This window comes from Bos javanicus, chromosome 10 (assembly GCF_032452875.1).
Source record: "Bos javanicus breed banteng chromosome 10, ARS-OSU_banteng_1.0, whole genome shotgun sequence".
Lineage (NCBI taxonomy): Eukaryota > Metazoa > Chordata > Mammalia > Artiodactyla > Bovidae > Bos > Bos javanicus.
Window position 1 is genome coordinate 9,357,688 of NC_083877.1, and position 19,594 is coordinate 9,377,281.

At 38.9% G+C, this 19,594-nt stretch overlaps 1 protein-coding gene across 2 annotated transcripts in view; it reads right to left on the minus strand.

Moving 5' to 3' along the window:
* AP3B1 (adaptor related protein complex 3 subunit beta 1) overlaps positions 1-1,547 on the minus strand; it is a 235,658-nt gene extending 234,111 nt beyond the window's left edge. Inside the window, exon 1 of one of the 2 annotated variants that reach the window (XM_061430031.1) lies at positions 1,244-1,547. In XM_061430031.1, coding sequence (XP_061286015.1) covers positions 1,244-1,371 — 128 coding nt within the window. In that variant the 5' untranslated portion in view covers positions 1,372-1,547. The remainder of the gene's footprint in view (positions 1-1,243) is intronic. The other variant, XM_061430032.1, reaches the window with a different exon arrangement.
* Positions 1,548-19,594: the final 18,047 nt, after the last annotated feature.

Here is a 19,594-nt window from a genome sequence, read left to right on the forward strand (position 1 = left end):
GAACTACAAGCTTCTTGTTGGAATAATCCATCATCTAAATGCATAGAAGGAAAAATGAAAAATTATTGAAGTTACGTTACTTAAAACTTTGCTAACCTGAGAATAAGGAAATAAAAAACCCTATTCCACACACTCCACACAGATTTCAGTTGGCTTAATACAGTCAAAAGGTAATCTCAACTTCAACTACTAGCAATTTCCAGAATGCCTTTTAAAATAAATTTTTAATTAAATTCTAATCAAATAAATTATTTAAAGAAAATACAATTTTAATTTATCTGACACCGCAAAGCCACCAGCATACCTACTTTACCTTAAGTTCAGCATAAATCTAGTGTCAGCCTATTATGTTTAGTGAGTACTGAGAGATCAAAAATAAGAAAAAATGTAAAAATTATTACAAAAAAATGCAAAGTTACCAGAATTCTGTAAGTTTAAAATCACTCCCTCTCCCCCACCACAAAAAAAAAAAAAAACAAATCAATGAGTGGGGTGTTTTCTTTCCCTTTTTCGGTGGTACTTAAAATACTCGTAGTAACTTAAAAAAAAAAAAAAACACGTATACCTTGTTTAGTGTTCATTTTTAAAATCCACATTATTTGCAAAATTGTACCCCTTGTCCACACTCTAAATATTCTCCTCATACGCTTCTTACTGTGTTTCCGAGCTTTGTTTTTTGGTTTGGGGTTGTCTTTTACTTTTGGTGGGGGGTTTTGTTTTTTCTTTTTTGGTCTGTAATGCAAAAGACATTTTCCGAGAACACTGGTGTCTGAATAAACCGCCTTGTTCATTTATAAAGCGCCTAAAGCAACTCCTTGCTTCTACACTCAAGGGTCACAGAACAGTTTCCCATAAGACACAATCTAACTTTCCCTCTCAGCTCCCCAAACGTGAATCCTTCCACCCTAGCGAGAGAATTTCTCCAGGTGTTATCAAGCAAACTTTAAACTAGCTTCAAGTGTTTGCTCAAAATTCAGACTCCTGGGCCCCAGACCAACTCAATCGGGGTCTTTGGGGGTGGCACCTAAGCGGTCCCAATGGTTCTTTTTCACTAAAGTCTGAAAACTCCTAGAGATCCCCTCCACACACTCAACCCAAACTCCCAACAACTCCCACCACTCCCAAGTGATACCGCGACAGGAATCGCCAGCTCCGCTCCCGGACGGTCTCAGGGCGACCCTGCCCCTGTCCCGGGAGCCCAGCCCCTCAGTCCCGTCCCCACACCCCAAACCTTTCTCCTCACTTCTTCATATCGCTGCTAAAGAGGCCGAAGGCGCCGGAGGGGGAAATGGTTGAGGTCGCCTCCTGACCCAGCTCCGTCGCCTCCCCTCCTCCCGACTGCTCATTGTAAGCGAAGCTGTTGCTGGACATCGCTGCGGGGTTGCCGGGTGTCGAGCTGGTCCTGCCCGGGGTTCTCTCTGACGGGCTCCGGTCCCAGCGACTGGAAACAAAACTAGTTCTCGTGCAGAGGGGCGCGCGCAGGCGCTTCCGGACTCGTCACCGCTCCCACAGCCGACCCGGCGGGCCACCCTCTGCGCATGCCCCGTGTGCGCGCGGCCAGAGCCCACCCCCCGGCCACTCCCCGGCCGGACTGGAGTTCCCGCCTCCGGGCTTTTGAGGTAGCTGAGCGGCTCGAACCCAGCCTCTGCGCTAGGCAGGCCTTCAGCGTGCTAGAGACTAAGCTCTTTTTAGAGGTGTGTTGTTTGTTTTTTTTTTTGGGGAGACAGATACCCACTTATCCATTTTGGTCCCTTAAGAGATTCCCCGGGCCCGGACACCTCTTTTTTGGATTCCTGTTGTAAACCAGAAGCTTTCAGATTTCTCCTGGAACACCATTTAACACACCAGGTCAAACTTGGCTAAACTGAATCAGGATTGCTTTTCCTGTTTAGGCTGGTTTCTAATGCTTTCCCTCCAGCCTGCTTAGTCTTGCTGTTACATCTGCCCCAGGCAATCTTTATGCAGAGCTCTGCGTTTTAAGGAAATATCTAAAACCCTGTCTTTCTGGGATCTGCCACCTCCAAGATGGGATCATCGTAGCTTCAAAGGAAAATCCTGGGGCCATTGGTTCCAAGGAGCTAAAGGCATGCTTCCTACTGGCGTCTGACTACCAAAAGTAGAATGAAAGAAAATAGAGCTGTCCGGAACACCAGAAGTAGCCCATTATCTGGGCACCTCTTTGTGTTCTTCTTGTGGTAGCACTTACTAAAGTCTTAAGAGGAGTCAAGGCAGAAAGTTGCCTGGCTCCAGAGTAGCACGTGAGAAACTTTTTCAGGAGTAACTTGCCCCCCGAACCCGATATTTCAGGTGAATTTCAGAGCATGCTGCTGCTTCTAAGTCGCTGCAGTCATGTCCGACTCTGTGCGACCCCATGGACTGCAGCCCACCAGGCTCCGCCGTCCCTGGGATTCTCCAGGCAAGAACACTGGAGCGGGTTGCCATTTCCTTCTCCAGGGCATGAAAGTGAAAAGTGAAAGTGAAGTCGCTCAGTCCTGTCTGACTCTTAGCGACCCCATGGACCGCAGCCTACCAGGCTCCTCCGCCCTTGGGATTTTCCAGGCAAGAGTACTGGAGTGGGGTGTCATTGCCTTCTCATACTGCGCACTATTTCCACTGCTTCCCCTTTAGGCAGCTCCGAAACCTAGAGCCCGGAAGTTAGAAACTGTAAGGGGACTAGTGAAACACAGGGAAGCCCTGTTGGTTCAGAAGGTGAAGAATCCCCTGCCACGCAGGAGACCTGGGTTCCATCCCTGGGTGCGGAAGTTCGCCTGGAGAAGGGAATGTATTCTTGCCTAGAGAATTCCATGGACAGAAGAGCGTGGTGGGCTACAATCCATGAGGTCGCAGAGAGTCAAACACGACTGAGCGGCTCACACACACACACAGTGAAACACAACCCAGAGGGCCAGTGCATGGGGCATGTCCGAAGTGTTGTATAAGGATCAGAATGTGGTCTTCATGTCCTCTAATGGCCACACTGAAAACAATAATCAGATATCACTAATATCTTCCCTGATGGCTCAGCAGTAAAACCTACAAGGCAGGAGACACAGGTTCAGTCCCTGGGTGGGGAAGAGCACCCTGGAGAAGGAAATAGCAACCCACTCCAATATTCTTGCCTGGAAAATCCCATGGACAGAGGAGCCTGGTGGGCTACAGGCCATGGGATCTCAAAAAAGAGTAGGACATGACTTACTGTCTAAACAACAACACATACCTACTACTACTAAAATTACCAAAGTCCATAACAATAACAACACCAAATGCTGGTGGGGATATAGAGCACGAGAAACTCTGATTTATTGCTGGTGGTAATGCAAAATGGTACAGCCACATTGGAAGATAGTTTGGCAGTTTCTTACAAAATTAAACATACTTTTATCATATAATCCACCAATTGTGCCCCTTGGTATTTATCCAAAGGAGTTTAAAACGTGTCCACACAAAAGCATGCACAGATGTTTTTAGCATCTGTATTCATAATCACCAAAATGGTAAGCAATCAAGATGTATGTTTAGTGGGTGAATGTGTACTAAAATGTGGCACATCCAGACAGTGGAATATTATTCAGCACTAAAAAGAGAGGAGCTATCAAGCCGTGAAAAGACGTGGAGAAATCTTAAATGCACATTACAAAGTGAAAGAGGAGCTTCCCGGGGGGGCTCAGTGGTAAAGAATCTGCCTGTCAATACAAGAAGATGCTGGAGATACAGGTTCAATCCCTGGATCGAGAAGATCCCCTAGAGAAAGAAATGACAACCTACTCCAGTATTCTTGCCTGGGAAAACCTATAGACAGAGGAGCCTGGTGGGCTACAATCCATGGGGTACAAAGAGCTGGACATGACTTACCAACTGAGCATGCATGCCAGTGAAAGAAGTCAATCTGAAAAAGTTACATATTCTGTGATTCCAACTATATGGCATCTGGAAAATGCCAAACTATATGACAGTAAAAGCATCAGTAGGTGCCAGGGATTCATTTGGGGAGAGGAGGGATGAATAGGCAGAGAAGAGAGGATTTTTAGGGCATTGAGAATACACTGTATACCATGATGATGAATACATACCGGAATACATTTCTCTAAACCCAAAGAATGAATAACACCAAAGGTGAACCTTAATGGACACCGTGAACTTTGGGTGATAATGATGGGTCAGTAAAAGTTCATCAGTTGTAACAAATGACCACTCTAATGAATGCGGTAATGAGGAGGCTGCGCATGTATAAGGGCAGGGCATATATAGGAAACCTCTATACTTTCCTCTCAATATTGCTGTGAATCTAAAACTTCTAAGAAATAAAGTTTTAACAAAAAATAAGAGTTTAGTTTTAAAAAGAAAAGCCACACTGTTACATTGGAAACAAGCATGACTGCAGTTCTAGGCCCTCTAATAGAGAGAGAAGAATGCCCTCCATATTTCATATTCTGATCAAAACGTGGCAGGTTTTTTATTCATGTTTGAATATCCCTCCAGGGATGAGACAATGAACCACTTAAAATGTGTTGTTGTCAATAATGATGATATTGATCGAGCTATGAAATTTAATCTACAGCTGATTATTCATGATGATAATGATGATAATGTTGATGATGATGATATATGCTTAATAGATGGCTTAGGGCTTCCCTGGTGGTTCTGTGGTAAAGAATCCGCCCGCCAATACAGGAGACACGGGCTCAGTCTCTAATCTGGGTAGATCCCACATGCTGCAGAGAAACCAAGCCCGTGGGCCACAACTATCCTGTGCTCTAGAGCCCAGGAGTTGCAGCTCCTGAGCCACATGCCACAGCGACTGAAGCCTGCACACCCTGGAGCCCATGCCCCTCAACAAGAGAAGCCACTAAAATGAGAAACCCATGCACTGCAACTAGAGAGCAGTCCCCATTTGCCACAACTAGAGAAAAGCCCAAGCAGCAACAAAGACCCAGCACAGCCAATTTAAATAAGTAAATAAAATTATTAAAAAAAAATAAATGGCTTAATATGTACCAGGCATATAAATGATTTACATATATTAGTTCATTTAATAGTAAAAGAAGCTAAGCGTTCGTTTCACTGATCTGTGAAATGAGGACACTGATACGTGCATACCCTAGAGAATCTTTGGCATATATTTCTTGGCATAGAATGTCTTGATTGTACATTATATGTACCTTTACTGAATATCCTAAATTGTTCTCCAATATAATTTTACCGGAGCTATCCTTGGTAGCTCAGACTGTAAAGAATCTGCCTGCAATGCTGGAGACCCAGGTTTGATCCCTGGGTTGGGAAGATTCCCTGGAGAAGGGAATGGAAACCCACTCCAGTATTCTTGCCTGGGAAATCCCATGGACAGACCATGGGGTCACAAAGAGTCGGACTCGACTGAGCAACTAACATATAATTTTAACAGTTTACATTCCCACAGCAATGCATGAGAGATCTTCTTTCCTCACATTCTCACTAACACTTTCTTAAAAGTTTTCATCATCATCAATATGATAGGTATGAATATTGTTTTATTATACTTCATTTTCATTTTCATATTCATAATGAATCTGAGTACCTTTTAAAATTATTGTTCCATCTGCATTTTGTTTTCTGAGAATTGCACATGAACATACTTATTTGATTTTACATTGAGTAGTTTGCTTTTCTTATGGATTTTAAGTTCTTTATTCTTGAGTCTGTTATGTTTAATTCACTGCTTGATTTTATTTGGTAATATTTTAATTTTTTCATGCAGACTAGTATAGGAAATTGAGGTACAATTTTTTACATTGTCCTTAAATAGTGTGAGTATTATGATTATATATTCCTCAAAATACTTTTGGGGTAATTTTTCTCTGGATTCTTATGTATAGGGTGCAAAATAAATATTCTTTGGAAAAACAGATGAAACTTTATCACTGAAAAGATGCTAGAGAATTGACAAGAGAAGACTTGAATTCCTTTATGCCTTAAGATTCTAAGATTGTTACAGAAATATTCTTACAGAAATGTACAAAAATACACAAAAATAGTAACTACATAGGTTGAGGTCAAGCTCTCACATTCCTTCAGAATTCAAAAATCTTACATATAGTTGTGATATTTTCTGACAGGAGAAAGGTCATGCTTCTAACCAGAAGAAACTTCAGCTCTAATAGAACCAAATTATTCTTTGATCTCTGTTACCAAGCCCAAACCAATTTTTTCTGTCTCCTATTGACATATATAGAATCTCAGGATCATTGTTAACCATGCTGTTTTTTTCAAAATGTTTTTTTCCCTAACATTTTCATAAAATCTTTATTGAATTGTCTAATTTCAGTTTCTGTTCATTTGAACCCCCATGATAATACATGTTAAATTTGGTATATACATATTTTTGAACTTATTTTCTAAGCATAGAAAAACAAATTATACATGTGTATATTTTACCAAATGTCAGTTAAAACTGTATTATCAGTCTGCATCTTATTTTTTTTAGTGTATTATGGAGATCTTCCAGTGCCAATTTATATGGCTGCCTCATTTTTTAAAACATATATGTAATATTTCATTCTGTGGACACACTTTTACTTGTTTAGTCAGTAGCCTATACAATAACATTGCCCATACATGTTTTTGTACACTAGCATCAGTTTTTCCATAAAGTAAGATCCCAGAAGTCCAATAGCGAGGTCCAGTGATGTACACACTTAAAACTTTTGATAGTGCCAAATTTATAAGCCAAAAGGAGGATTCCAATTATCCCTTCTACAAATATTCCTCTGTTTCATCATACCCCTTCCAGCAATGAATACTGTAAATCGTTTTAACATTTGTTAAACTCATGGGCAAAGTATAAATAATAAGATCCTTATTACTGTTTAAATTCTGTTTTAATTGTTGTTCAGTTGCTAAGTCATGTCTGACTCTTTGTGATCCCATGGACTGCAGGACGCCAGACTCATCTCTCCTCCACCATCTCCCAGAGTTTTACTCAAGTTCATGTCCATTGAATTGGTGATGTTCATATAATAATGCATTGTCCAAATTTCAAACTTTTAAGACTCTTATGAACTAGTCATAATTTTACTGAAAGAACACGTGTAAACTAGGCCTTTCCCAGGGAAGCAGGACTATATAATTACTCCAAATGTGATGGAGTTAAAGCATACATTAAATGATTTTTTTTCTTTTAATTATGTAGAGTTGACATTTGCTTATTTTCAAATGAGTTATAGGTCTTTTTTATTTGTAGGCACATTATAGATAGTAAATGTTAACCTTTTCTCTTTATTTTCTGGGAGAATATAAGCTATAAAATATGGTTCAAAAAGTAGTAGGAAACATGAATAGACTAAATAATTATAGAAAAAAATTTTAAAGTTGTCAAAAATCTACCACTAGAAAGATACTAAACCAATATAGTTCTATCAGGCCTAAAATGATTTCCAGTTTCAGTTATATTCAACTATTACTGAATTTTTAAAAAGACAAAGCACTTTCAAATTCATTTTGTAAGACTAGTATTACTAATGGAGAAGGCAATGGCACCCCACTCCAGTACTCTTGCCTGGAAAATCCCATGGACAGAGGAGCCTGGTAGGCTGCAGTCCATGGGGTCGCTAAGAGTCAGGCACGACTGAGCGACTTCACTTTCACTTTTCACTTTCATGCATTGGAGAAGGAAATGGCAACCCACTCCAGTGTTCTTGCCTGGAGAATCCCAGGGACGGGGGAGCCTGGTGGGCTGCCGTCTATGGGGTCGCACAGAGTCGGACACGACTGAAGCGACTCAGCAGCAGCAGCAGCAGCAGCACCAGTATTACTAATATCCAAGCCTGATTTTTTAATACCAAATAAGGAGACATACAGCCTTTCTAAGTAATATGCTAAACTAATATTAAAGGAAAACCTAAAACTAGCCAGTAGGTTTTATGTATAATAAAAGAACCTTAAACATTAAAAAACTGATTATACTTAGTATATATATTAATAGATATTAGAAATGGATTTAATAATACTGAATCAGTTTTCCTGACTTAAAGACATGCTTGATAGCCCAGGAAATGGAAGAAGTAGTGTCACCATTATTGTGCATATACAGAAGTCCCCATTTGTCCACAGTTTGCCTTCCATGGTTTCAGTTACCTGCGGTCAACCACAATCCAAAAATATTAGATGAAGAATTCCAGAGATCAACAGCCATGCATTTGAAGTTGCATGCTAGCCTGAGTGACACGATGAAATCTTGTGCTGTCCCACTCTGTTTTGTCCAGGACATGAATTATGTTCGTCTAGCATTTCCACGCTATATACCCTACCTGCTCATTGGTCGCTTAGTAGCAATCTTGGTTATCAGTATCACAGGGCTTGTTTTTAAGTAAACCTTATTGTTCTTAATAATGGACATGCAGGAGTAATGTTATTGACAATTTGGATATTCTCTTACTGTGCCTAAGTTAAATGTTATCATTGTTATGCACGCATAGAAAAAAAATCATAGGGTTTAGTACTACTCATGGTTTTAGGCATCCACTGGGGTTTTTTTTTTTTAACATATCCACGGTGGATAAGGAAGTGTGCACTAAGTCACTTCAGTTGTGACCAACTCTTTGTGACTCTATGGACTGTAGCCCACCAGGGTCCTCTGTCCATGGGATTCTCCAGGCAAGAATACTGGAGTGGGTTGCCATGCCCTCTTCCAGGGGATCTTCTCGACCCAGGGATGGAGCCATCATCTCTTACATCTCCTGCATTGGCAGGCGGGTTCTTTACCACTAGGCCATCTGGGAAGCCCGGATAAGGGAGTACTACTACATAAATGTTGTATGTATAGATTATGTTAAAATATTTCCACAAACATACAGAGTAAAACACATTACTGCTTAATAGTGAAACACAAAACTATTCCAGCTACAGTCAGAAAAAGAATAGATATACCTAGTAACAGCATCACAATTTAATACTATCAATTCTAGCTAATACAATAAGAAAGATACACAAAAAATAGGTAGTGGAAAAGAAAAATTACAATATTTATAGATACTATGATTATCTTGCTGGAAAATCTAAGAGAAAAAAAATAGGCCTTTATGTTGATTCAGCAGAGTGGCCAGATTCAAAATCCAATAGCAATCCCACACACCAATATCCACTTATAAAATGTAATTTTAAAAGACCCTATTCCACAGTAGCAACAAATAAGCCTTACAAGTTTATAAGACATAAGTGAAGAAAAACTATAACATTTTACCAAAGGGTGGACAGTGGGGAAAACACCTGAGAAGAGAGTCTATGATTCTGGATAGGAAAGTGGACCTGTAATATTTAACACAATTACCATCAAAATTCAAACTTTTTTTACCAGACAAACTAAACCTAAAGTTTATCTGGACGAATAAACACAGCTTGAAGAAAGAAACTGGAGATGAACGTTAGGAGGAGTACAGCATGATGAAGGAATTACCCTTCTACTCACATAAATGTACTATAAAGTTGTTGCAATTTAAAAGTTTGGTAGTGTCTCAAGAATCAATAGACTGATTGATAAAATAGAAATAAACTAACTCTGAGTGAGTATTGACATTATGATAAAGGTAACATTTCAGAACACTTATGAAATAATGTATTAGTCAATAAATGGTACTGGGACAATTAATTAGTTAGCTATAGGGTGAAAAATTAAGTTGGATTTCTGTATTCATTTCTGATGACTGCTGTAACAAATTACCACAAATCTAGCAGCTTAAACCAACATAAGTTTAATCTCTTGCACTTCTGGAGCTCAGAAGGTTGAAGTCCAGGTAGTAGTAGTAGAGTTAGTCGCTCAGTCGAGTCCGACTCTTTGCAATCCCATGGACTGTGGCCCTTGTGATCCCATGGACTGTAGCCCGCCAGGCTCCTCTGTCCATGGGATTTTCCAGGCAAGAATATTGGAGAGGGTTGCCATTACCTCCTCCAGGGGATCTTCCCAACCCAGGAATCGAACGCACTTCTCTTACATCTCCTGCATTGGCAGGCAGGTTCTTTACCACTAGTGCCACCAGAATGAAGGGGTACATTCTAAAGTATGGGCAGGGCCACTCCTCCCAGAGCTCCAGGGATAAGACCTAAGACCTTCCTTGCCTTTTCTAGCAGCTAGATTGCATTCCTTTCATTCCTTGGCTCTTGGCCCTTCTTTAATCTTCAAGGCCAGAAGCATAACATCTTCAAAACTCTCTGCTCTGACTTTACTTTGCCTTCTTCCAATCTATGACAAACTCCCTCGGCCTCACTCCTACATGGACATTTGTGATTATATTCGGTTGGCCAAAAATTCGTTCGAGTTATATTGGTTCAAGTGTTTCCATAACATCTTATACAAAACCCAAATGAACTTTTAGCCAACCCAATATTTAGGACCTACCTAGGTAATTTAGGGGCTTCCCTGGTGGCTCAGTGGTAAAGAATCCACCTTCCAATGCAGGAGACGTGGGTTCGATCCTTGGGTCAGGAAGATCCCTTGGAGAAGAAATGGCCATTCCAGCATTCTTGCCTGGGAAATCCCATGGAAAGAGGATCCTGGTGGGTTACAGTCCATGGGGTTGCAAGAGTCAGACGTGATTTAGCGACTAAACAACAAGATAATCCAGGTTAATCTCCTCATCTCAAAAACTTTAATCATGTCTGCAAAGTCATTATTGCCCTATAAGGTAACATTCATAGCTTCTAGAAATTAAGATTTGAATATATTTAGGGGTTATTACTACCTAAAAATAAATTCCAGATTGCTGAAAAATAAACCACAAAACGAGTAAATTTTCAGAAAATATTTTCAGGATTGAGGGTCGTTAAGAATTGGGGTAAAAAAGACTCTAAGTAAAAAAGACTTTCTAAATCTAGACTAGAAACAGTAAGTAAATTTACATAAATAGTTTTAGCAGCCTTTATAATTAGAAAGTGACTCTCTTCTGGTTTTTAGCAGAATTTAAATTTCACAGGGTTAGTGAAGACTCAAATTTCACAAGCATTTTTCTAAGTGCTCCCACTTCAAAAAATATTTAAATTTGAATTATGAAGGAAACAATAATTTGTTCTCTAATAGCAAAGATTTTCCATTTATTGAGCTCTTTAGAAATTTCAGAATCCTGGAGAAGGAAATGGCAACCCACTCCAGTATTGTTGCCTGGGAAATCCCACGGACAGAGGAGCCTGATGGGCTATAGACCTTTGGGTCTCAAAAGAGTTGGACACAACTTAGCGACTAAACAACAACAACAAAATAAATACCTGAGTAATAGAATTTTGAATACTGCACAGCCCTGTTATTCTCAATCAGCTTGTTACCACTAACGTCCAAAAATAGCTTCGTGATTATGCTATATATCCGTTGCCTTCCGTGGTTTCTTTTACTTTGCCCTAAACCAGTTCCAAGATGGTAATCTGAAGTGCCACTCCAATATCAGAAAAAAGAGGTTAGATGGAAATATGTTTCCTGTGGTTTTAGAGTACAAAGAATCATCCTACTCTCTGGTTAGTGTACATGTCTGTGGTGTGTAATAAAAATAAAAATGAACTTGCAGAAAAAAAAATGCAGGATTGAAATTAGCTCCATGTGCTTACTGTGGTTCTGCATGATCCTCACTCATATCTAAAGACTTCACTGTGACCCGCTCCCCCTAGTTTACTGCACTCCAGACAGTCGGTGTATTGTCCCTTGATCCAGCAAGTTCGTTCTGACCCAGGAGACCTTACTTACTCAGTGAAATAAAGAACATTGTTTCACTGGGTCTTCAAAAGCCTGATGCCTTCAGCTTTATTCAGGCTTCATTCTATTCAGCTGTTCACTCAAATATCACCCAAGCAGAGGTCTTCCCTGTCCACCCATCCTAACAGTGCTCTTGCCTTCTATTCTCACTCCCATTAGTAATAGAACTGTCTGGGACAGCTGAGTCTTTTAGTTATCTGTGTCTCTCTCTGCAATACAAACCCCTCTGAAGGCTTTGCATTGGGTTAAAGAGGACAATTTTCCCAATAGACTACAAAGTTTCTTTTGCCAAATGAATATGAGATATAATGCCCTCCTGTTTAAAGAAACCCCATGATCAATTATTTGGAAACATGAAGAACCCTTCTGTAATTGAATTTATGCAATTCTCTAATGTATCAAGTATTTGGGGATTTTCACATTTCAGGTTTTCTAAAATGGTACACACTTGTAAATTTACGATTTGAAAATGCCATGATTTCATTATTATATTTTATAATGAAATTGCTCTGGAAAATGCAATGTGATAAGCCCGACTCTAGACAATGACTAATATTTATTTGAAATGATGTTAGAAGACTAGAGAGAAACTATTATCACTAAATATCACAAGGGGAACCTTTAGGCCACTTATCACCCTCTTATTTAAGAATTTCAGAGGGGCTTAATCTCAGAGGCAAAGGGTTAAGTTATACAAAATGATTTTGTTGTTGTATTTTTCCTCATATTCTTAATATATTGAGTGTTTTTATTTAGTCCTAAGTTTTGAAAGAAGTTTAGATACCTAGGGCATGTGCTCAGCAAAGTGAAGTTCAGTTGAAGTAAAAATCTAGTGAAAACCTCTTCCTCATTTCTTTTCTCTGAGGTTTACTTACAAAGTCAGTGAATGTAGCTTTCCTTTCTGCCTCCCTCTTGCGGCAGAAAGAACAATTAACTAGATCCGGGTTTGAACCCTGACTCTGTCACCAGCTAGATGTACAAAGTCAGGCAAGTTTTGATCTTTCTCAGACCCAAAGTTCCTAAAAAGTATTAGCTCTTTTCCTCATTTAAAAATAAAACTGTTTTTTTTTAAAGGAAAAGAAAATGCTTTCAGGATACTGCTCCTCCAGGTATAAATAAACTTTCTAACTTCTTAACAAAATCTCTAGACTTGTTCCTAAATGTTGAAATTATAGAATCAGCTCCATTAGATATCTTCTTAAACTCCTTAAAGTGTGAAAGCTCTGAAGATTCTATATGCAAAGAGCAATCTGAATGTTTTATTAATGTAGTCAATATATACATATGGAGCTTGCATATGGCATGTGCTGGAGACCACGTTTGGCACAAAATTGAGGAAAAGCCAAGCCTTTTCCTGAAAGACAAGACCTTTTCCTTTTGCCTTAAAAAGAAGTGATAACCCTCTACATGAATCTGTGTAATACTCAAGGTGGTAGTGTTGAAAATGTCATATATTGTAAAAGATGAATATATTCAAATTATTTCAGTATATTAAAAAGATTAATTTTTACTTTATTAGTTATATTAAATAATTCAAAACCAATCATTAACACCCCATTGTTATAATTCTGCTGTTTTACTATAAGCCAGACACTCTCTGGGCTTCCCTGGTGGCTCAGCAGTAAAGAATCCACCTGCTAATGTAGGAGACGTGGGTTCAATCCCTGGGTTGGGAGTATCCCTTGGAGAAGGAAATGGCAACCCATTCCAGTATTCTTGCCTGGGACATCCCATGGACAGAGGAGCCTGGCAGGCTATAGTTCATGGGATCACAAAAGAGTCAGACACGCCTTAGCAACTAAACAGCAACAACAGTGACAGACACTCTTCTAAGTGCTTGGCATATATTAACTCATGTGATTCTCATACAGTCCTGTGATGCAGTTACCATTCAGTTCAGTGCAGCTCAGTCACTCAGTCTGACTGTTTGCGACCCTGTGGACTGCAGCACGCCAGGCCTCCCTGTCCATCACCAATTTCTGGAGCTTGTTCAGACTCATGTCCATCAGGTCAGTGATGCCACCCAACCATCTCATCCTCTGTCATCCCCTTCTCCTCCCACCTTCAATCTTTCCCAGCATCAGGGTCTTTTCCACTGAGTCAGCTCTTCACATCAAGTGGCCAAAGTATTGGAGTTTCAGCTTCAGCATCAGTCCTTCCAAGGAATATTCAGGACTGACTTCCTTTAGGATGGACTGGTTGGATCTTGCAGTCCAAGGGACTCTCAAGAGTCTTCTCCAACACCACAGTTCAAAAGCATCAATTCTTCGGCACTCAGCTTTCTTTACAGTCCAACTCTCACATCCACACATGACCGGTGGAAAAACCACAGCCTTGACTAGATGAACCTTTGTTGGCAAAGTAATGTCTCTGCTTTCTTTATAGTCCAACTCTCACATCCATATGTGACTACTGGAAAAACCATAGCTACCATTAGCATCCTCATTTCATAGGTGAAAAAACTGAGGAACTAGGCTTAAGAAATTTGCCCAAGTTTGCACAACTAATAAATAGCAGAGCCAGTCTTTGAACATAGACCAGACTTCGGGTCCAAAATTTTTACCTTATTATATCATCTCTTCAGATACTTAATAATATATCTTGGAAATGTATCAGTGTTTATAAAACTTATTTGTTCTTTTTTCCAACTACATAGTATTCCATTTATGGCTATATCATACTTCATTAAATTAGCCCCCTAATATTGAACATTGATTTGCTCCTAAATTGTTGGTATTATAAATTATGCATCCATAAATTTGATGGTAATATATTTTGTAGTGTAGTATATTGTGACCTACTATTCTCTGAAAGGCAAGTCCATGACTATTACAATCAAGGTATACTTGACTACCTAAATTGGCACTAACCCCATTATTGCATCAACTCTCCTAGGTAAAAGGTAAATTTACTAATGAGAGGTGGAAACAAATTGGAGGAAGTGGTAAAAGAAATCGCATAGAAGGCACTAACATTTGTGCTAGACTTTAAGATGTGGAAAAGCTAATTTATGCAGGTAAAGCAGGTACGTATAGACTTCATAGGAGTGAAACAGTCAGAGACATTTTTCACAGACATTAGGATAATAGAGTAGTATCGTACCTTAAGTGACTGTAAAAGTTTGAAAACTTAAAATTGAACAATATTGGCCTTGCAGTTAATAGTTAAAAGAAATCATAAAGCAGGTCCTACAAGAGTCAGAAATAAATCTTCACAGTACCATAAAGAATTTCCTAAACCACTGACATACCACACTACTGCCTTCAAATGTGCCCATACAGCTGGAGCAGATACTGCCACAACAGTTGGTATAAGCACAGATGGAATGATTGCAATAGAAGTATAAAAGCGAAAGAGAATAAAGCAAAACCAAATGGCCTTAAATTAGATGGTAAATCATTCAATTTTAAATCTTGTAGTTCAGAATTCAAACCAAGGGCCCACGTTTGAGGAAACTAATGGAAAATTTACTAGAAGTCATTCAAAAGGCACTGAAAAAGAGCACTGTATTTATCATGGAAAAAATATCTCAAATCACTTTTAAGTTCAATGTTAGCAGAACAGTTAGGGAAATCATGGCACCACAACTTGAATACTATTTTCTTAATCAGGACTTTTTGCTGTTGTTGTTGCAAGTGAAGAAATCCTTGTTAAACCATCTTAGTAAAAGAATGAAAAAAAAGGGGAGGGGGTTGGGGTGGGAGAGAGTTATTGACAAGGATTTCACTGCCCTTAGATGTGAATGGATATAGAGACTCAAATGATACCATCAGGATTTTCTCTCCCATCTTTCAGCCCCTGCTTTCTGTCTCTGTTGGCTTCATTCTCTTGAACTGCAGATAAGCTGATGACATAGCTGCAGGGAGCTCCAATGTTACAAAGTCACAGTTTTGGTAACCCAGATGAAATAGAGTCTTCTAGCAAATTCACAGGAAAGGGCTTTGACTGGCCCAGTTTGGGTGATATGCCTGTCACTGAGACTGACCATGTGGCTTTGGAAAAGGATTATTATGACTGGTCAGGCTTGATTCACTTGTGCCTGGAGGAAGGACCCTAGAATCAAATGACTAAAGGAGATGCAATTCCACAACAGACAAAGGGGTCCTGTTGCTGGAAGAGGAAGCAGGGTAGATAAAAACAACAAATGTCTGTGTCATACAGCAACAGTGAAAATACTTACTACAAATCAAGTGGAAAAAATAGAATAACATTGCATCTATGCTATGATCACAACTCCATAAAATTTTGAACTCATATTGACTTGTAGTAAAAGCAGAGTTGGTAAATAAAACAAGAACCACTGCCAAAGAAAGAAGCACTTGGCAGGAGTTCTCAATCAGGGATAATTTTGTCCCCACAACCCCATCCCCCAAACCCGCAAATATTTGACATTTTTGATTGTTACAAAGAAAGGAGTGCTACTCGCCCCAAATGGATAGACTCCAGTGACGCGGCTCGCCCCAAATGGATAGACTCCAGTGACGCCACTAACTATCCTACAATGCGCTGGACAATGCTCCATCACAAAGAAACACCCGGCCCAAAACGCCAGTGGGGCTGCTATTGAGAAAATCTGGCTGAAGTGTAACAAAAGTGAATTGGGTTTTGTTTGTTTGTTTTTTATTTGACTGTGCCAAGTCTTAACTGTGGAATGTAGGATCCTCGCTGAGGCACGGGGGATCTACTTCCCTGACCAGGGATGGGACCTGGGCTCCCTGCGGGGAGGGGAGCAGGAATCTCAGCCTCTAGATCACCAGGAAAGTCCCAGAAGTGATTTGGTTTTGTTTTTTTAGTTTGCTTTTTAAAAAAGATCTGTTATTGTTTGCTTGATAGAAAGACGAATGGAAAAAGAGGAAAGGAAGGATTAGAAAAGAAAGGAGATAAAAGGGATGGAAGATGATGGCAGAGAAGATAATGAGAGAATCAGGGACATGAGGATATTGGAAATCAAGACATCTTATTTCTAGTTCCACATTTACAATTAACTGGTGGTGTAACCTTGACAAATTACAGACTTTTTGAGATTCACTTCCCTTACTGCTAAATAAGGAATTTAGCTACTTAATTTGCATCTGAGTTTCTTCCAGCTCAAATATTCGAACGCTATCTTTAATAGTTAAGCACATTCAGGGAAATCTTAATGATCTCTGTGCTCATGGCTAGTTTTAAATCCCAGCATTCCCAATTTCTTGTTATTAGAGAAACATAGGATTTCTGCTTTTTGTCAACATTTTTGATATATTATTAAGTCAAGTTGCCAAGCTAAAGAAGTTAGGCCCAGTAGTTAGGCTTCTTCTCAGGCACTGGCAATAGAAGAAGTAACATGTGGTCCATTTATCTTTACTCTTTTCTCCAAAATTTTTTTTATTAAGACAGAACGCATAGACCTGTACACTTTAAAAAATTCTGTTATGCATATAGAAAGGCAGGGGAACTACTTTAGGATAAAAAATATTAGAGATGCAAAAAACAAATGCAAAGTGCAAAACACCATTGGATCCTGCATTCAAAAAGCAACAACATGAGAAATATCTTGTGGACAATTAGTAGAATGAGGATATGGACTCTGTTCACTAGATGGTATTATTGAACTAATGTCACCTTTTTAGGTATCATAACGGTATTTTGGATAGGCGGGATAAAGTCCTACTTTTTCCCAGAGATGTATGCTGAAACACCTATGGGTAAAATGTCATGATATCGACAACTTATTTTCAAGTGGACTGGGTGAAAAAAAGTCTTTTCAAAAGTATGTTTGTATCTGGACTGATGTTTGAACATGGAAGGAGCCTAGCATCTTTGGTTGATTATGATATATAATGGTTTTTATGCATTGCTAAATTCTATTTGTATAGTTTTCAACAAGGCTTTTGTATTAATATTTATGAAGGTCTTTTTTCACTATTTATTTGGCTGTGCCTGGTCTTAGTTGCAGCAGGTGGGATCTAGTTCCTTGACCAGGAATTGAACCCAACTCCCTGCGCTGAGAGTGCAGTCTTGCTGCATGTCAAGTATATCTCAATAAAACTGAAGGAAAAAAAAAATAAAAACTTAAAAAAAAAAAAACAGTATATATGTATCAAGAGAAAAATGTGACAAAATATAAATATTTGGTGAACTAGGTGAAGAGTACTTATGTATCCCTTGTTTTCTTCTTTCAACTTTTCTATGAAGACAAAAGCAATAAAGAGAAAGCACAGATACCTAGGATGTCAAAGTTGTAGAAGTTCTTAAAGTTATATACAACTTCTTCAAAGTACCTAATTGAGGACAGACTACAGCGTGAATTGGAAAGCCTCCGTGACCTGCTTCACCCGCAGAAACTGCTGGTCTGTGTGACTGTGTTACGTTGGAAGAGTCACCCACTAATACCACTGGTAAAGGAAATGGATCATTAACTTAAAGTTAAATGTGATCACAAAGGAAATTTGACAATCATGTAGGGCCTGATTACCAAGCAAATGAAAAACCAGAAAGATACACTTAGAACATTTTTCCAGGAAATAAACTTACCCAATTATCCCCATTACTTATTTCCATATGTCCAATTTGCAAAGGAAAAAAATTCTGTTCCTTCACCTTTCTCCAAGTCGTGTTGAAAATCAAGGTAAAACATCTCATGATACGAAAACCTTTTCTTTATATTAACATGTGATGATTACTTCTGTATTAGAAAAACTTGATCTCTTTTGACACATGATGTCTATTTCATGGAAATGTTAAGTAACATTTCTTTTTCATACAGAAAGCTTTTTTAATCAGGCATAGAGTGCATTACAATTTCAGCAGTATTTGTTGGCTAGCTTCTTTAAGAAGAGAGGGAGGTGAGACTATAGTTTACTGATGCAAGCATGCCATCGTATTCAATGATAAAGGATTTCTTTCAAGTGGCAGACTTGGAAAGCCCGTCCTTTAGCACAGCAGCTGGAGTAAGAAAGAGCTGCCAGTGATAGTCATACCGCCAATTAGTTGCAGAGATGGGACTGAACTGTTTTTCCAAGTTACCCAAATAAAATGCTCAGAGGATTAGTATTTTAGCTTCTTGGGATCAATGGACTTCATTCTCTTTGAAAAAAAAAAAAAAGATAACTAGTGACATCTGCATTATCTTTCAAAACAAATGTTTATATCTCAGTAAAGGTAGGAGGTAGAATTTATCTTAAGATAACTTTAAGGTGGGAATCCAATATTACCCATATGTCTCCCCAATGAACGACTATTGGTCTAAAATACTTTATATAATAAATCAGAGGATTAAATAAATTGTTATGGGCCAACTTCAATGAATCTAAACAGCTCCATTTAGGCTATAAATTTCCCAAGGCCAGGGACCATAACTTATATATCTTGTTGTCTCTGTCTACCTAGCAGAGTGCCCTACAGATTCAATAAATGCTATTAGTGATCATGCTTGCAATGAAAATAAAGAAACATGCTAAATCTATCAACCCAGCAGAATTTTTGGATGATAATGAAGTTCTTAACCATCATTTGCTATCGCCTTGGTAAGATTCTATTGTTTGAAGAGTTTAGCAAAGGTTATAAAATTTAATTAACTCAGAGAGAGTGAAGAATACTTGAGAATATTTTATTTTCCCTTCATAATTGCAATCGATATAATAAAATTGTCCTCAAGCAGTCATTCCTGTCACATTAGCATATACAGTTACTTTGAAGTCCCAGCTGATATATTCCCCCATTGTTTCATGTTTCTTGACTGTTAAGGTTAATAGAAAGGGCCCACATTCATTAGAATAAAATTGCACTAAAAATATAATCTGACCCAATTAGGAAAAGAAGCTCTTGTCTGGGATAAGTGGCAATTCCAGTTGTAGGCAGCAGAGGTAGTTGTTTTCACAGAAAACATGAGATACTAATTGCTCACAC